At 38.4% G+C, this 16,328-nt stretch overlaps 2 protein-coding genes across 3 annotated transcripts in view; both read right to left on the bottom strand.

Annotated features, from left to right (window-relative positions):
- LOC146487469 (putative skeletal organic matrix protein 5) overlaps positions 1 to 16,328 on the bottom strand; it is a 133,240-nt gene that overhangs the window by 116,073 nt on the left and 839 nt on the right. Inside the window, exons 3-6 of one of the 2 annotated variants that reach the window (XM_085088212.1) lie at positions 12,699 to 12,798; positions 10,553 to 10,595; positions 9,978 to 10,113; positions 8,882 to 9,622 (exon numbers count right to left, since the gene is read on the bottom strand). In XM_085088212.1, coding sequence (XP_084944338.1) covers positions 9,104 to 9,622; positions 9,978 to 10,113; positions 10,553 to 10,595; positions 12,699 to 12,798 — 798 coding nt within the window. In that variant the 3' untranslated portion in view covers positions 8,882 to 9,103. Of the gene's footprint in view, positions 1 to 8,881; positions 9,623 to 9,977; positions 10,114 to 10,552; positions 10,596 to 12,698; positions 12,799 to 16,328 lie in introns of those variants that run through there. The other variant, XM_085088213.1, reaches the window with a different exon arrangement.
- Positions 1,160 to 7,232, bottom strand: LOC146487470 (uncharacterized). Its single transcript, XM_085089073.1, has 6 exons — positions 6,798 to 7,232; positions 5,423 to 5,691; positions 4,888 to 4,993; positions 3,779 to 3,824; positions 3,169 to 3,304; positions 1,160 to 1,754 (listed from the first exon to the last, which is right to left on the bottom strand). The coding sequence occupies exons 1-6, from the start codon at positions 6,877 to 6,879 to the stop codon at positions 1,236 to 1,238; spliced, it is 1,158 nt and encodes a 385-aa protein (XP_084945199.1). The 5' UTR covers positions 6,880 to 7,232; the 3' UTR covers positions 1,160 to 1,235.

Here is a 16,328-nt window from a genome sequence, read left to right as displayed (position 1 = left end):
CAAATGTAATATCTTAGACACCCAAAAACGAGTTCACGGCACGCTCTTTAGTTCATTTCCGTTAGAAAGGAATTTAGATGGACAATTAACTTAAGTGCGTTGCGGAGTAGGAGAGTGTAGTAAGAAAGAATCGCTCCCAAAAACTGAACTATCTTGCGTTGGGCAAATACTTTCCTTCAAAAATAAATAAATAAATAAAAATATATAAATAAATAAATAAATAAATAAATAAATAATAAATAAAGAAATAAAATATAATAATAACCATTTTTATACAGGGAGCCCACATCACGAAAGTGAATTCTCTTTTCTGACAACAGTCTTACCACTCTCGTCAGTCCCATCACAAATTTTATTTCTTACATCTAGAAACTATTTAAAACTGCATACAAGTTTCTTCGTGGAGTGCAAAAGAATATAACCAGTAAAGAGTTTTTATGTTGCGTTCGCTGTTTCTGAAAGACAAGACTTTAATTTGCTTATCGACGGATTATATTAACTCTTTGTTCTATAGTTTACTTATGGCTTATTGCCTTAGTGACAAAGTTTAGTTTATCAGTTCCTTGCGTTTATCACTGCACTAGAATGTAGCCCATGGCTTTGATGTGTTTGTCTCCGTTATCTCCTCCAAAGCTAGCCTCGTTTCCACACGTGTTGGAGTAGTCGTATAACCCTCCAATACCAAACCCGATTCTGGAGTCAGAAGATACACAGTTGTCTTCGTTATTACCAAGGAAAAGGATTCTTGCTTTGCCATGGTAACGTCTCTCAGACTTACAATTAAACCCTTCCTTGTAACAGTTGGGCTGCAGCGAGACTGACGATCCAATCAGCGACTTCCACGTGTCACGACCCAGTCAGGTGGCGCGGTAATTACCATCGGCGATCAGTGAGTATAGGGAGTTAGCGCGCTTGGAGGGGACGATGTATCTTGCCTGATCTCCGATCTTCATACCAAGACACACCTTGGAGAAGGATATGTTCCAGTAGGTTGGTAGCTTTGTCTCATGATTGTCAAACAGGAGGTTGAAAAAAATATTCAAAAGTGCACACAAGTTTCTTCGTGGAGTGCAAACAAACATAACAAGTAAAGAGTTTTTATGTTGCGTTCGCTGTTTTGGAAAGACAAGACTTTAATTTGCTTATTGACGGATTATATTGACTCTTTGTTCTATAGTTTACTTATGGCTTATTGCCTTAGTGACAAAGTTAAGTTTTTCAGTTCCTTGCGTTTATCACTGCACTAGAATGTAGCCCATGGCTTTGATGTGCTTGTCTCCGTTATCTCCTCCATGCATAGCCTCGTTTCCACACGTGTTGGAGTTGTCGTGTAACCATCCAGTACCAAAACCGATTCTGGAATCAGGAGATACACAGTTGTCTTCGTTATTACCAATGAAACCGATTCTTGCTTTGCCACGGTAACTTTCCTCAGACTTACAATTAAACCCTTCCTTGTTACAGTGGGGCTGCAGCGAAGCTGACGATCCAATCAGCGACTTCCACGTGTCACGACCCAGTGAGGTGGCGCGGTAATCACCATCGGCGATCAGTGAGTATAGGGAGTTGGCGCGCTTGGAGAGGACGATGAATCTTGTCTGATCTCCGATCTTCATACCGAGACATATCTTGGTGAAGGATGTGTTCCAGTAGGTTGGTAGCTTTGTTTCATGATTGTCAAACAAGGTCATTCCTCCTGGAAGGTTGAAGTCGCTCTTGTTGCTCCAGAGTTTGGAATTGAAGTGAAACGTTGGCTAGGTGTAAATAAAGGAAAACATGTCGGAAAATTACAATAAGTTACATCATTCACATATCCATCTTTAGAAAACAACAGCCGAAAGCTTACTCTGCGTTGAAAGAATTCGGAGTTTCTCGAATCAGTTTCATGACCCTCATTAGCATTTTCTAAGGATTTAAGAAAGCAGATTTTGAACGATTTCTGGAGTACGGATGGTCAAAATGTTAAACTGAGCGATCCAAATATCTCGTACAGCCGGCAAGAAGGTACAAACAGGGGCGTAGCTACCTGTACGCACATACGAAAATAAAATAAAATAAAATCAGATCAGATAAAATAAAATGAATAAAAAGCAAATAAATGAAACTTAATAATTTGATGAAAAAAAAAACACGCAAAAAAAAAAAACAACAATTTCAATCAATTCAAGTCAGTTAACTCAGTTTGCGTCTTTGAAATAATTTTTATAAGGCAACGAAGTGTGTTTTTCCACACCCGAATGTCGTTTCTACAGTGAAGCGACGTGATTAAAATTATAATTTCAGGAAATCTTCAAGACCTGACAGAAAAAGGTGTGGAAGACATCTATATAACCACTATGGCGAAGACATGCATGCGTCCCTTGATGAATTCAAACGAGAAGTGACTTTGAAGATGGCATTCCCCAGACCTTGGTGGAAGCGCTGGACTTTTCTATCCCAGAATTGTACCCTGGAATTGCCCTGTGTCTACGTGTACCCTGTGTCTAAATGTGCTGCAGAGGCTTCAATAAGACACCACTTCGGAGTGCTATATGCCAGATGCGAGGATACGTTGTCCTCGCTATCCGTAAAACATATTCACAAACACAAGGAAATAGACCTAAATGAGGTCATTTCTGTCTTTGCTGGAAGGAAAGACAGACAATATTTGTAACGGTCAACCGTTATATCCCTTATGCCTTTATGAAAGCTAAAGTACCTACAGTTATATTAATTTACAGTGCCTCAGTTTTTTTGCTCTTGGGACTCTCTTGGCGATGTAGATCTAGACATGTACACTGTAGCCCACAGTGGCAAAAAGTGCTCATTTGTGAATAAAGCCCGGAGATACCGCTAGCTTGTTGACTCAATAAACGAAGGAATCGAAGCACTTCAATGAACCCAAGGAAGCAGCAGAGAATTTGACGACGTAGTTGCCATTTCATACCACGCCTACGCTTACAGCATAACCTTGCCATCCTGACGATAAAGACCATTTAATCATGGCATCATGGCTCGTGAAAAAAAAATTGATGGGGGTGAGGAGAGGGAGATGTGGAAAATATTGCGTACCTCTGGAAAAATCCTGGCTACGCCCCCGCAGAGAACATATCCGCGACCTTCTTTTGCGTATAAAGATTGATGCCCATATTCCTACATAAAGACAAACAGTTGGTTGTCATATGATACCTTATTGCCATCAGTTTTCATGATCAGCGTCCATCCACCTCCTCCACATGCTCCAAGCCCATGGCGTGTCATGTGACAGTACACAGGAACCTTCCCAGATGGCATTTGGAGTAAATAAGCTTTGTTTCCTTGGGGCCTGATAACAAAAGAATTCTATTCCTTTGTGTACTTAGGTTAAGTTCTAAGAAAAATATGACAAAACTCCGATTTCTACTTAAATATTTTAATAATTTTTACTTAAATATCTGTCAGCATTCTATTGCGGCGATAATGAATGTAGTTTTTTCCTTCCTTCCTTTTGACGTGGACTTGGAGGGAATCTGCTACTAAAGATGCCAAAGGTTCGAAACGCTCGCTTAATAACATAAAAGTAGAAACTTTTTCAAGTGTTTGACTAAAAACCAGCTCTGTTAAAATTTTTGCAATATCAGTATGATCCGTGCATGAAACAACATTGTATGCCTCCTTTAACATATCTTGAGATGTGCCATTATTGTATAACTGCTAAAATCGGCATAGAATGCAATAAAAGATGCTAAACGCTTCCGCATTTCCTGACTTATTGCTCCTGAGACAACAATAACTGTTCTCTCCAGAATCTTTAACTCACTTGTGGTTATTGTAAATTTCCTTGCACGAGACAAAGGACATTTCTGCTAAAAAGAAAGCGGTAGAAAAATGTTGTTAAGAAACAAGCACAGAAAGAAAGGCAAAAAATATAGATGGAGCTAGAGATTTTCCCACTAGTTCTACACAGAGGAACAACACTTCCCTTGTATACGCACGTTTGTGACGCAAGCCTAGCCGACTCAGTTTATCGCCGACCGTGCTGCATGGAGACTCGAAGCGAGAGGGGCGCGCCAATCTTACGCCAAATTTACCAGGCTTTTCGGCGGGTTTCCCTCGAGAAATGGCATTTACGGAAGCGCATACAGCTGTGTCACCATCGAGTCATGGATGCACTCCGGAGGTTTGCTAAGCACTCAAACAGCTAGAGTTGCTCTCGGCTACGCCTCGAGCCACTCTTACGCTTCTTTCGTGTTTAGCAACCTCCCGCGTGCATCCATAACTTGATGGTCGCACGTTAACCATTTCTTAATTTGTTGTTGTTTTATGGTTATCAGCCTTCTTGTTACATCTTCATTATGTTTTTGTTATACTATGAAAATTTATATAAACTGTTTTAAAAATGTTCGAGAAATTAGAAATATTTTAAAGAATTTTAGTTATTTGGGGGAAATTCCAGAAATAATTTTTTGCCCATTTTTTGGGAATTTTGCATATAAGTCTAGTTAAGACTCAGAGAGGATTGCAGATTCTTTGGGATTTAGTGAACTGCATGGTGATTTATTTTGATTTTTGTATTCAAACAGACAAACAAAGGAAGAAATCCAGAATTGCATGTAATATATCAAACACGAGGAAGAGTGTTTCATCAGATATCCAAACACTGCAGAAGTAAGTTAAAAAAAACGAGGCGCAGCCGAGTTTTTTTAAACGACTTCGAGGTGTTTGGATATCTGACGAAATACACTTTCGAGTGTTTGATGTGGCTTCTCAATTGATCAATAATTCTTGGAGGAATTCAAGGCTAAAGTTGGCAAAATTTTATGGTAATTAGGATCACATATCCAAACCACGGTCACGGTAGTATTTTCTTTGTTTTTTCTTGATGAATTATTAATGAGTTTGAGAAGTTAAGATTCCTACCTTCCCCACAATATATTCCTTTGAATCCAACTGCACACACACATCGATATCCTTTGTCAGTGAAACCTGTTTGACAAGTCGCATTGTTCTTGCAAGAATTCTTCAAACAAGCGTTCTAAAAAAAAAAGGAAAATACATGCCATATGTTCGCATGAATTTTGGGAATTAATTTCTTGATTTAGACATCACATAATTGTTAAATTTGATTTATTGAAACGCCATTAAGGTCGGTGTATACTGGCGGACATGAATCGGGCACATTCCTCTTCGTGTGCACTGCAATATTTTTGTAGCGGCATGTGACATTGGTAATTTTGGTTCACTAATTGTCCCCGCTTCATAGCGCACTAATGCAAACAAGCGAAATCTCATGCAACATGTTCAGGGGATTTTTTTTTTTTTTTTTTCATAAAAGTGACGACGTCACACGAGAAAAACTGTTCCTGAACCCCATTGCAATTGTGCCCCGACCTTATAATAATATAATCGTTTAACTAAATTCAGCGCTTATACGAACACTTGAGTAACTCCAAAACTCAATTACCTTTGCTCCACGATAGACAAAATCTTTTTCGTTCACCAGCTTGTCGTGTTTAGCACCTTCATGAGTAGCATCGTTCAGTTCACAGCGGTGTCTTCCTTTGTGGTTCGCTTTTGTTTTTAAAAAGTTGTAACTGACACAGTTGGGTTCCATGTAGCAGAGGGTTCGGCACGAACCTTCCACGATGACATCAGCGGTGTGTATCACGTAATTTTTTAAACGTTTACCATCATAATTATAGTCTGGCATGAACTCCAGTAGGCGACAATCATCTGAGAAGTGGAGAGTTGACATTAAAATACAAATATGATGGGAAAAGTAAATATTAACGCTCATATAGCAAGAAGAGACTTTATCATGGAAAGAAAAGTAATTACGTGGCAAACGATATAATGCACTCGTTTTACTTTTGCTTTTTGAGACAATGGTCGACATGCTAAACCCAAATTCTACTTTGGTCCATTAAAATGAAAGGGAATCTTTCAATCGACATCAATAAAGTTCTCCGTGCTAACTTTTCTACAAGATCAGCCAAAGGTAATTAGCATGTACATCACTGTCAATGTCAGTAAGCCACCTGCTAGATTTTATGACATTCTACTCACGTTTTCGATGGTAGTCTTACCGTTACTTTTACTACCTTTACTACGAACCTAATTTCTAGATCTCATTCTACGTTAAAAAGTCACGGGCTAACATAAGAAAATTATAAAATAACAACTGGTATTGAAAGCTAAGAAAACTAACTACGTTTTCTAGCTAAGGTTTACAGACAATTGTTTCGGGCTTTTTGTTAAGGATTTCCTTTTTTAACTAAAAAAATACTTACATTATCACCTGCTAAAATTTAGAGCTGCCGCCCGCGGTAATTTGCAATTTGAGCCATGTAGGTTTTCATTTGGTACTAAACTTTTTCTTCTACCATCCAGTTTGCTTTAGTCTCAAGTATAAGACTAGGATTTAGTTGGCCGTGTTAGCATTCAACCCTACCGGCGTCTACGTTTGCGGTGTAGAAACTTGTTTAAGCACGGAGATGGTAACACGCAGAACAAAACGTGATCATCAAGCGGAACTTCGTGCGCAAAAGTCTTGCTCGACAAATTGCCCTTTGCGAACAACCTATTTTTGGATCGCTATACCGATGATTCGTTGCAGTTTTCAAGAAAAAAATTTACCAGAGTTAACGCAGAAGTAGTTTCTTCAAAATCTTGTCTGTCGGTCTAGTTGTAAAAAGTTTTAACTAACTCATTACAAGGATTGCAAGGTATTATTTATAAAGTTTCATTTAGTTTCAAAACCCATCGTTTAATCATCCATGCCATGATCACAATGAACCTTACTGGTGTTGAACAATGACTAACTAACAGAATGCACCAACCTTGTGAACTGCAGAATTGCCCGTGGATCCGCGGGAACAATTCGATTGTACTCCAAAACATTAAAATCAATTTCAATACCATGGTGGTACAAATACTGTTATACCCTCTGGCATAAAATCCCACTCCAGTGCTAAGTTGCCCTACACCAGCTAATAAACTGTTTGTACAGGTGTAATAACTAGCAATCTCGTGTACTGGAGAATTGTGCGTGAATCCGAGAAAACAATTTAAGTGTGCTTCACACCCCTATAACGACAGTCTGGCATGGAACGTTTGTGTTTTCGTTCTTCGAATTAACAATAATTAATAATTAAATGCAAGTTCCTGCCTATATTGTTTTTCACGACTAGTCTTCTTTAGGGCCGCGGCTACAATGAAAGAAAACAACAGCTGCTAAAAAAAAAAAAATAATTAAATGCAAGAGTAAAAATAAGTAGTCATATGAATGGAAGGCGAGCATGAATGGATCAATTTGGTTTATTTATAGATAAAGAGATCCCTCAGGAAAGGTTCAGTTACAGTTTACTGTAATCTTTCTATTTATACAAACAAAGGAAAGAAAATTCTGCAGGTTTTATTTTTCCGAAAAAAATAATCAATAACAATGTAAATATAATAGTTTAAAGGTTCTCTAGTTAAAAGTAAAAAAAAAAAAAAAAGGTTAAAACGAGCGTTTGATTGCCGGTCTGCAATCTTTGACAAGTGATGAATAAAAATCATGAACATGAAATATATGCAGCTAAAAGTGTGAAAAAGAAAAATGACAGATTTATATTGTGTTTGCTGATGCAGGATTTTTGCTACATGTCAAAATTTGAGACCAAAACATCTATGAGGAAGTTTTAAGGTGTTCAAAAACAATTTTCATTTAAATTCCATATGTATGTGATCCGCATAAAGCTGAGTAGTGTGGTAGGGACCACGGTTTCCAGTTTTTTTTGCGGTGGATTTTCATTAATGTTGGGTGGAATGAATTAACGTCGATGACGTTATAGGTAGAGATGACGTAATTGGAAACGATGACAACATAACCTAAAAAAGAGATAGTGACATCACCGGGGTGGAGGGGGTGAAAGTGCTGTCAACGGAAATTATGACACCATTATCTAAAAATAGAATAATTGCATCCATGATTGAGGTGGAAGGGTTTCATATGATTCTTTTTCCATTGACGAGGTCGCGCAAAGACTTTGATTTGAGAAAGATGGTCCTGGAAACAATATCCGACGATTATAGTCATTGAACTCAATCACTTAAATCACTTATCGTAAACACTTATGTTCATTCTAACATGTTACAAACAGCATAAATAGAAAAATGAATGGCATGTTTACTAGTAAGAGTTTTTTTTTTAAATGTAACACCAGTTAGAACATTATTAAGAGCATGACTTATAATAAAGATGGCAGTTGTAAGAAAAAAAAGGATCTTGAAGTTTAGGGGATTGTAAGCTAATAAACATTCAACAGAAGTAAGGCTGAGGCAATATCGATACTGAGGACTCGATATTATCGATACTGGTATCGGATGTTTCGATACCGATAAGCTTAGCCGCACACGTGTCAAGTTGGATGAAAAGCGGCTACACATTCTTTGCTGTGTTTGTGGTATACGAGTTTATGTCAAGCGAAACATCAAAACTAAAAGCATAATTGGATTCATTGAATAGCTGTCTTAGTGCTAAAGTGGCCCACTGTAAACTACGAAGCATTGGTGCTGAAACACGAAATAGATCAACTTGAATTTCCCAAAATGCACCCCTTTTTGTGTAGGCATGCAAACATTACTTGCAGACGTGATATTGGTTTCTACGAGGCAAGAAGCAAGAAATTCTTAGCCGCCTAAATGCTAGAAGCTGCTAGACAAGCAACAACGAGTGAAATGTCTGAAAAAACAACAGCAATAAATAAAAGCAAAGAGTTGAGCTGCTGGTCATACGTTAATAGTGGAGTTAGGAAGAATCGCTCACAAAACCCCAACTTTCTTGTGTTGGGCAAATACTTTGCATTAAAAATAAATAAATAAAATATCCCTAGTTATTCTCTTTTCTGTCAACACTCTTACCACTCACGCCAGTCCCATCACCAATTTTATTTCGTACATAAAGAAAATAACTACACACACGTTTCTTGGTGGAGTGCAAAACAACATAACCAGTAAAGATTTTTTATGTTTAGTTCGCTGTTTTTGAAAGGCAAGACTTTAATTTACTTATCGAAGGATTACATTCAATTTCTTTGTTTTATAGTTTACTTATGGCTTATGGCCTTAGTGACAAAGTTCAGTTTTTAGTTCCATGCGGCTATCACTGCACCAGAATGTAGCCCATGGTTTTGATGTGCTTGTCTCCGTTATCTCCTCCATATGTAGCCTCGTTTCCACAAGTGTTGGCCACGTTGTGTAACCCACCAGTACCAAACCCGATCCTGGAGTCGCAAGTTGCACAGTCGTTTTCGTTATTACCAAGGAAACCGATTCTTGCTTTGCCATGGTCACTTCTGTCAGACATAAGGTTAAACCCTTCCTTGTTACAGTTGGGCTGCAGCGAAGCTGACGATCCAATCAGTGACTTCCACGTGTCACGACCCAGTGAGGTTGCGTGGTAATTACCATCGGCGATCAGTGAGTACAGGGAGTTGGCCCGCTTGGAGAGGACGATGAATCTTGTCTGAAGTCCGATCTCCATACCGAGACATATCTTGGTGAAGGATGTGTTCCAGTAGGTTGGTAGCTTGGTTTCACGTTTGTCAAACAAGGTCTTTCCTCCTGGAAGGTTGAAGTCGTCCCGGTTGCTCCAGAATGTGGAATTGAAGTGAAATGTTGGCTGGATGGAAATAAAGGAAAACATGTAGGAAAATTACAATACGTTACAACATTCACATATCCACCTTTAAAAAGCAATAGCCGAAAGCTTACTTTCATAAATCAGCGTTGAAAGAATTCGGAGTTTCTCGAATCACTTTCATGACCTTCATCAGCATTTTATAAGGATTTTGAGAAAGTAGATTTTGAACGATTTCCGGTCGGAGAGCGGATGGTCAAAATGTTAAACTGAGCAATTCAAATATCTCGTACAGCTCGTGAAGGTACAAAGAACATATCCGTGACCTTCTTTTGTATATAAAGATTGATGTCCATAATACTACATTAACAGCAAACAGTTGGTTGTCATGTGATACCTTACTGCCATCAGTTTTCATGACCAGCGTCCATCCGCCTCCTCCACATGCTCCAAGCCCATGGTGTGACATGTGACAGTACACAGGAACCTTCCCAGATGGCATTTGGAGAAAATAAGCTTTGTTTCCTTGGGACCTGATAACAAAAGAATTCTATTCGTTTCTGCACTTAGCTTAAGCTCCAAAAAAAATATGACAAAACTCCGATTTTTACCTAAATATTTTAACGATTATTAGTTAAATATCTGTCAGCATTCTATTACGGCGATATGAACCTAGCTTTTCCTTCCTTCCTTTTTGACGTAGATATGGAGGGAATCTGCTACCAAAGATGCCAAAGGTGCAAAAAGCTTGCTTAATAACATAAAAATCAAAACTTTGTCAAATGTTTGACTAAAAGCAGCTCTGTTTTTGTTTTTGTGCCGTGCATGAAACAACATTGTATCTCTTCCTTAAAATATCTTGAGTCAGTTCTGCCATTATTATATAGCTGCTAAAATTCGACATACAATAAAAGATGTTAAACACTTAAGCATCTCCTGATACAACGGTTGTCTCCAAAATTTTTGACTTACTTGTGGTTTTTGTAAATTTCCTTGCACGAGACAAAGGGCGTTCCTGGCAAAAAGAAAACGGTAGAAAACGTCAAGAAAGAAACACAGAAAGAAAGGCAAAAAAATTTGGTTGGAGCTGGAGATTTCCCACTAATTCTAGGTGGAAGAACAACCCTTCCCTTCCATATGCGCGGTCGCGCTATAAGCTTAGCCGACTCTGTTCATCGCCGACTGTACCGCTTGGAGACTCAATCGAGAAGCGCGCGCCAATCTTTCTCATAATGTTCTACGCAAAATCATGAACTACCAGGCTTGACGGTGGGTTTCCCTTGAAAAATGGCATTTACGGCTATGAGCTTATCAAACTTGTTTCCCATGGTTTTCTCCAGAGATTTTGTTGCTTTCTCGACAGCGTTTGAGGAAGTCTGCCACGTTACGGAGCAGTCGCATTTTGTCGATGACACTGTTGATTAACGTTCCTAAAATGAGTTGTTATGATCTAAAGTCCACCTCATTTCTGTTGGGGATGTTTGGGAACGTGAAAATTTTCCTGACAGCAGTCAGCTACAGGCAATCAAAGTTAACCACATTTCCAACTTTTAATTCATTCACGCTTGTTTTCTTTTTTGGGATAAGTCAATTTTGAAAACAGTCTCTCGAGATTCTCACTTTTTCTCTAATAGTAACGGTTAAAAAACCATTCACGCTATTCAAGAGTTATTACATTTTGCATTACTACATTTATGCGTTACATTTTCAAGTTTATCTTTCTAGCACAAAATCGGCTGTAATCGGAGCTGTCTCGCTCTGATTAAGCCGATTCTGTGTTACGCTTTGATGATCCAAAACAAAAGAATGTAAATGGTGCTAGGGTCACACAAAGGCTATTGATTATGGTCAAGCCAATGCTCACTATGAAATAACTATTTTGGTAATGTAACGATAGTAAAGAAATTTACGTCTGGAGAATCAAAACCAACAGAGGGTAACTTTAGTTAAACACAAGCGGGGTGCATGGGCTAAACCTTATTAGTGATTGAACGAAAAACCAATCAAAATGTGTTCTTTGACATTTCTTCCAGATATACGTGCGCTTTATTTTATGCCACGGCGAATTTGGCGGTCTGGTGCCCTTATTTTTGTGGTGAACTCACGCCATATTTCAAATCTGGCATTACATTTCTATTTAAATATCGATTGTTGATTTGCTCTTGCCTCGGGGGAACAATTACAAGTTTGATCATCGAAGACGGTTTCGAAATAAACACTTGCATCTCTTATAACAAAGGAAATGTTAATTAAAACCAAAAAAAAAACCTTTAGGCTAAGATCATGCCAACTGTACAGTTAAAAAAAGTTTTGAAAACGGTTTTTGTACTGTTTTATATTTCTTACATCGAAGCTGAAGATGTATCACTCATTGCCCTCTTGTAGCAGGTCTTCGCCTTTTGCTAGGACCTAACTACAACGTATAAGTACCAATGTTAAAGGCGCCCCGCGTACAAGCTGTCTGCAGCTTCTTCTTCCTTTGTGTTTTCTTGAAGCTTTCAATTTACAATCTTACCACTTCACTTAGGGCTGCCTAATCTCGTACTGAAATCTTCTCACTCTTCGGAAGCGAAGACAAATAACTGGGTAAGAGATTAAGGGTTGCCAGGCGAGAAGTTTTTTTTGTTCAAGCCTAAACATTTAAAGTTTAATGAATGATGATGTTTATTTGTGCTTTTTTTCCATTTACATGTTGATTATTACAATCTTTTAGTGGTGTTAAATAAATTAAATAAATTATTAGTTAAATTAATGTGTAAAGCAAGGAAGCTAAATAAACCATTAGGTTGTCTTGTTAGCTCCCTGGCTAATTTAGGTTCTAGATAGCAGGCAAAAAAGAAAGAAAAGAAAAGAAAAGAAAGAAAAAGAAAAAAAAAATTGAAAAAGCAAAAGGAAGGAAGAACTTATTAATTGTATAAAAAAAGTTAACGTATGTTACGAGGTCAGCATTAAAGAAAATTAGTTCATTTGTTGTTCTGACAGTAAATAATGTATAATTTGTTTCGGAAAAGCAGACACACTTTGTATGAGTTTTTTTAAAGGAGTTGGAAGGTCTTTCCAAATATCGGTTGCCATGTATAATGATTACCCGTCTTATGAATGTAGAAGTGTTACTTACCAGCGCATTTTTTCCCTGCGTATCCCGGGTGACAGTGGCCGCTACTTCTTGCGGTCGACATCTCTCCATGGCGCTGTTGGCCACTGTCAATACAAGACACCTGTGTTGTGAGTGAATTGCAATGTGTGAGACATGCCTGCAAATTGCATCGGGTTTCAAATATTTAACCGTAAAGCTAAATGAATAATCTGAAATAGAGATTTTTGAAGCCTATTTTGTTTATATAGGAGCGCGAAAGCCTTTAGACTGAAAACTGAGAAACTGACTGTTTACTGAAGTAAATTAAGAACCTTTGCGTCATTGCGAATATCCAAACAAACTAAACTTTATCAATCACAAGATAATAAGCTAACAAAGGGTGTGAGGCTTCCTTGATCTTTTCATTGGTTCCTGAGAAAATGGTCTGTACACTTTTTCGATGGTTGTCATCCGCTGAGACGCCAAAGGAAAAATATTGAGAATTTTGAAATTTTATAACATAGAGGACAAAATTACTGAATGCTGATTGGTCGAAACAGAGGGCGTTTATTTCTTTGTTTTCCTTTCACCGAGGGCAAAATTACTCACTCTTAATTGGCCGAGCAACCGTTTCTACATTTGATCGGGTTCTTCGTTTTCTTCTGCTGTAGCAACAACGAATTCTTTCCGGTTCTTTTGAGTTGGACCGATTTAAGCCGAATTGTTTGTGCCAAAAGTACTTGGAAATCAAGTACTACAGTTATAAAGAAATTCTTAAAGATGAACTTTCGTTTCTTGCAAGAAACAGTAAAGATTATTTATTTCAAAAGCTAAAAACTTGATCGGATCTCTTTGGTTGAAAAACTTCGTTCGTCTTCCAACGAACGATAACTGAACCATAATAACAGTGCCCTTTTGATGGGGGGAAGGAGCTGATCAAATACAGTGGAACAAATTGCTCTGCAAGTTCCTTCTTTAAACCCACCGTTTGCTAGTTTTATAACAATCAACTTTTTTCGTTTTGTCTGTTTTGTACGCTAAGAAACATGTGAATTGTTTGTTTGTTTTGCTTACGCGGGCAAGTGTATTTACGCCAGGCCGGGGCTCAGTGTTTTACGAAGTGCCTCGATAGTTTTAAGAACATTTTGCCCTTTATTTTATAAACGCGTAATCGCAATGAGTCCTCGTAGAATTGAGGATTAATTGTCACTTGTATTTTTAAAGGTTTGGCAAATTGCCCTCGTCGCTGCGCGATTCGGGCAATTTGGGAAAACTTTGAAAATACGCATGAAAATTTGTCCTTAAGGTTACTTCCATGTTTCGCGAGTGCCTTCAGGGAAATCTAGCGTACGCGCGCTGCTTTCAATAAAACCACGGAAACCTATATATCAAGTTTAACACCAGCCTTTGCCAGAAACTAAACACTTTGACCTTAGCTGACATCAGGATCGAAAATCCTTTTGCGCCACTGGCTCGCTTAAAAGATACACCATTGGTTCAAACTCAAGAACCAATAGAAAAGCAGGCGCGAAATTTCGATCCGCCTAACGGTCAAAAGGGGATATATAAACTCAAAACAGCATCATTTGCTGCGACGCTAACAGAACTTTCAGTGGCAACTGATGAGATTCATAGAGAATCGAAACTGCAGTCTTGCCTGAGAAACAACACTAAACACTTGTCAGAAGAAATCGCTGAAGCATCCTAGAGATTCCCATGACAGTTACTGACTGTCTTAGCTTTGAATATCTGCCGGATGCGAGCTAACGCACAAAACAATGGAGATACCACAGGCAGCCCAAGTTCGCGTCACTAGAGAGCGTGTGATAATTAATAACTAGTGAGACGATGACCTTTGAGTGCAAGCGGTATTGTGTTACAGACAGCCGTTGAGAAATTTGAACGCATTATAAGACTTTGTATGGGAACTAAAATGCCAACGATTTTTACGCTAAAAAAAAAGCTAAATTTTAACTTTCACTCAATAAAATGAATAAAACTGACTCACCTCTGGTGTATTCTTGTGCGTTTTGGGGTTTATTTTGCCGTTTCGGGCGTTCTTTGAAATCACTGTCATTCCCCTCACTAGACGGAGGGGAATGACAGTGATTTCAAAGAACGCCCGAAACGGCAAAATAAACCCCAAAACGCACAAGAATACACCAGAGGTGAGTCAGTTTTATTCATTTTGTTGAGTGAAAGTTAAATTTAGCTTTTTTTTTAGCGTAAAAATCGTTGGCATTTTAGTTCCCATACAAAGTCTTATAATGCGTTCAAATTTCTCAACGGCTGTCTGTAACACAATACCGCTTGCACTCAAAGGTCATCGTCTCACTAGATATTAATTATCACACGCTCTCTAGTGACGCGAACTTGGGCTGCCTGTGGAGATACATGTCAGCTCTAAGAACATCATACTTGTCTTTCAGTCACGAACTGAGCAAGAGAGCTGAAAACAACTGCAAGAGGCCAAAGCTCTCGAAAGCGAGAGACAGCAGTGATCAACTTTGTAAAGACGTGGATCCGATAGACTCTCATATACGTGATAAACAAACACCCTGCAATCTCACCGCAGGTTAATAGCATCAACATGAAATCACGAGTAACGCATTCCACGGATCCTATGTCTTTATAGATGACATATATTTAACGCTGTCTCCTAAAGACGCGGATCTATTAGACTCTCATATACGTGATAAACGAACAGCCTGCAATCTCACTGCAGATAAGCATGAAATCACGAGTCAGTTAAGAAATCCACGGATCCCATGTCTTCATAGATAGCATTTATTTAGCGCTGTCTGATATCTTGCAGTTAATCCGAGCCGGTGAACCCAAACAAATGCCAAAGAGCTAGCATATCCAATGGCATATGAAGAACTTCTCCTAACGGCTCAAAATGATCATAAAGAAAATCTCCATTCAGTATATCTGAGTTTTTCCCTTCATGATCAAGATTAACATCTCATTAAGCAGAGATAAGCTATAAAGGCTTTAAGACCAATGTTTTAGCGAACTGCAGGAGTCGTGCAGGCCCGTCAACACTTTTAAACTCTTCCTACATAACTTTGTTTTTCAGATAGCTCGCGTTCTTTTTAAGATTTCTAACGGCTGTTTTCACGAAACTTTGCATCCCTTTCTTGTTTCAACAATTATCTAAAAAAAATTATTTGAGAAAAATTCGACCTTCCTTCCCTATAAGTAACCTTAATTCTACCCGGCCTCATACGATTGCATATACTAAGCCCGACACATCTTGGAACCACCAGCAAATAAACTTTTATTAATCATTATTATTACTAATTTGGTGCATTGATGTGCGACGAACATTGCGGCCAAATTTCGTTAAAATCCGATAAATCTAAATAGCCTATTAATTCTTTTGTAGGAAAGGAATAGAGGGATTATGCAAAAAAAAGAGTAAATATAAGTATAAAATAAAAAATAAATAAAATGAACTAGTAAAATAACCTCGATTTTTGGGCATTTGAAGACTCCAGAATTTTCGCACCTTATTGAACATGACTTAGCCGCCGACCGGTGGAAAACCCCTAGAGAGGGTCGCGAACAAGCAGTCCATAAAATATTCGCGTTAAGCATGGACTGGTCAGAAGCCAAAAAAATTGAGTCAGCAACGTTTGGCGCAGTTTTATAAGCGCAAAAGGAAAGGGT

The sequence above is a fragment of the Pavona decussata genome, unplaced genomic scaffold (assembly GCF_977016875.1).
Source record: "Pavona decussata unplaced genomic scaffold, jaPavDecu1.1 SCAFFOLD_16, whole genome shotgun sequence".
Classification (NCBI taxonomy): domain Eukaryota; kingdom Metazoa; phylum Cnidaria; class Anthozoa; order Scleractinia; family Agariciidae; genus Pavona; species Pavona decussata.
This window is presented reverse-complemented; position numbering and strand designations above follow the sequence as displayed.

Bases quoted from the DNA above. Each gene is read 5' to 3' on its own strand.
- LOC146487470 (XM_085089073.1), bottom strand. From the start codon at position 6,879: ATGGTATTGAAATTGATTTTAATGTTTTGGAGTACAATCGAATTGTTC. The intron at 5,692-6,797 runs GTTGGTGCATTC...TCCACTTCTCAG, and splicing joins GCAATTCTGCAGTTCACAAG to ATGATTGTCGCCTACTGGAG. The intron at 1,755-3,168 runs GTATCATATGAC...ATTTACACCTAG, and splicing joins TGAAAACTGATGGCAATAAG to CCAACGTTTCACTTCAATTC.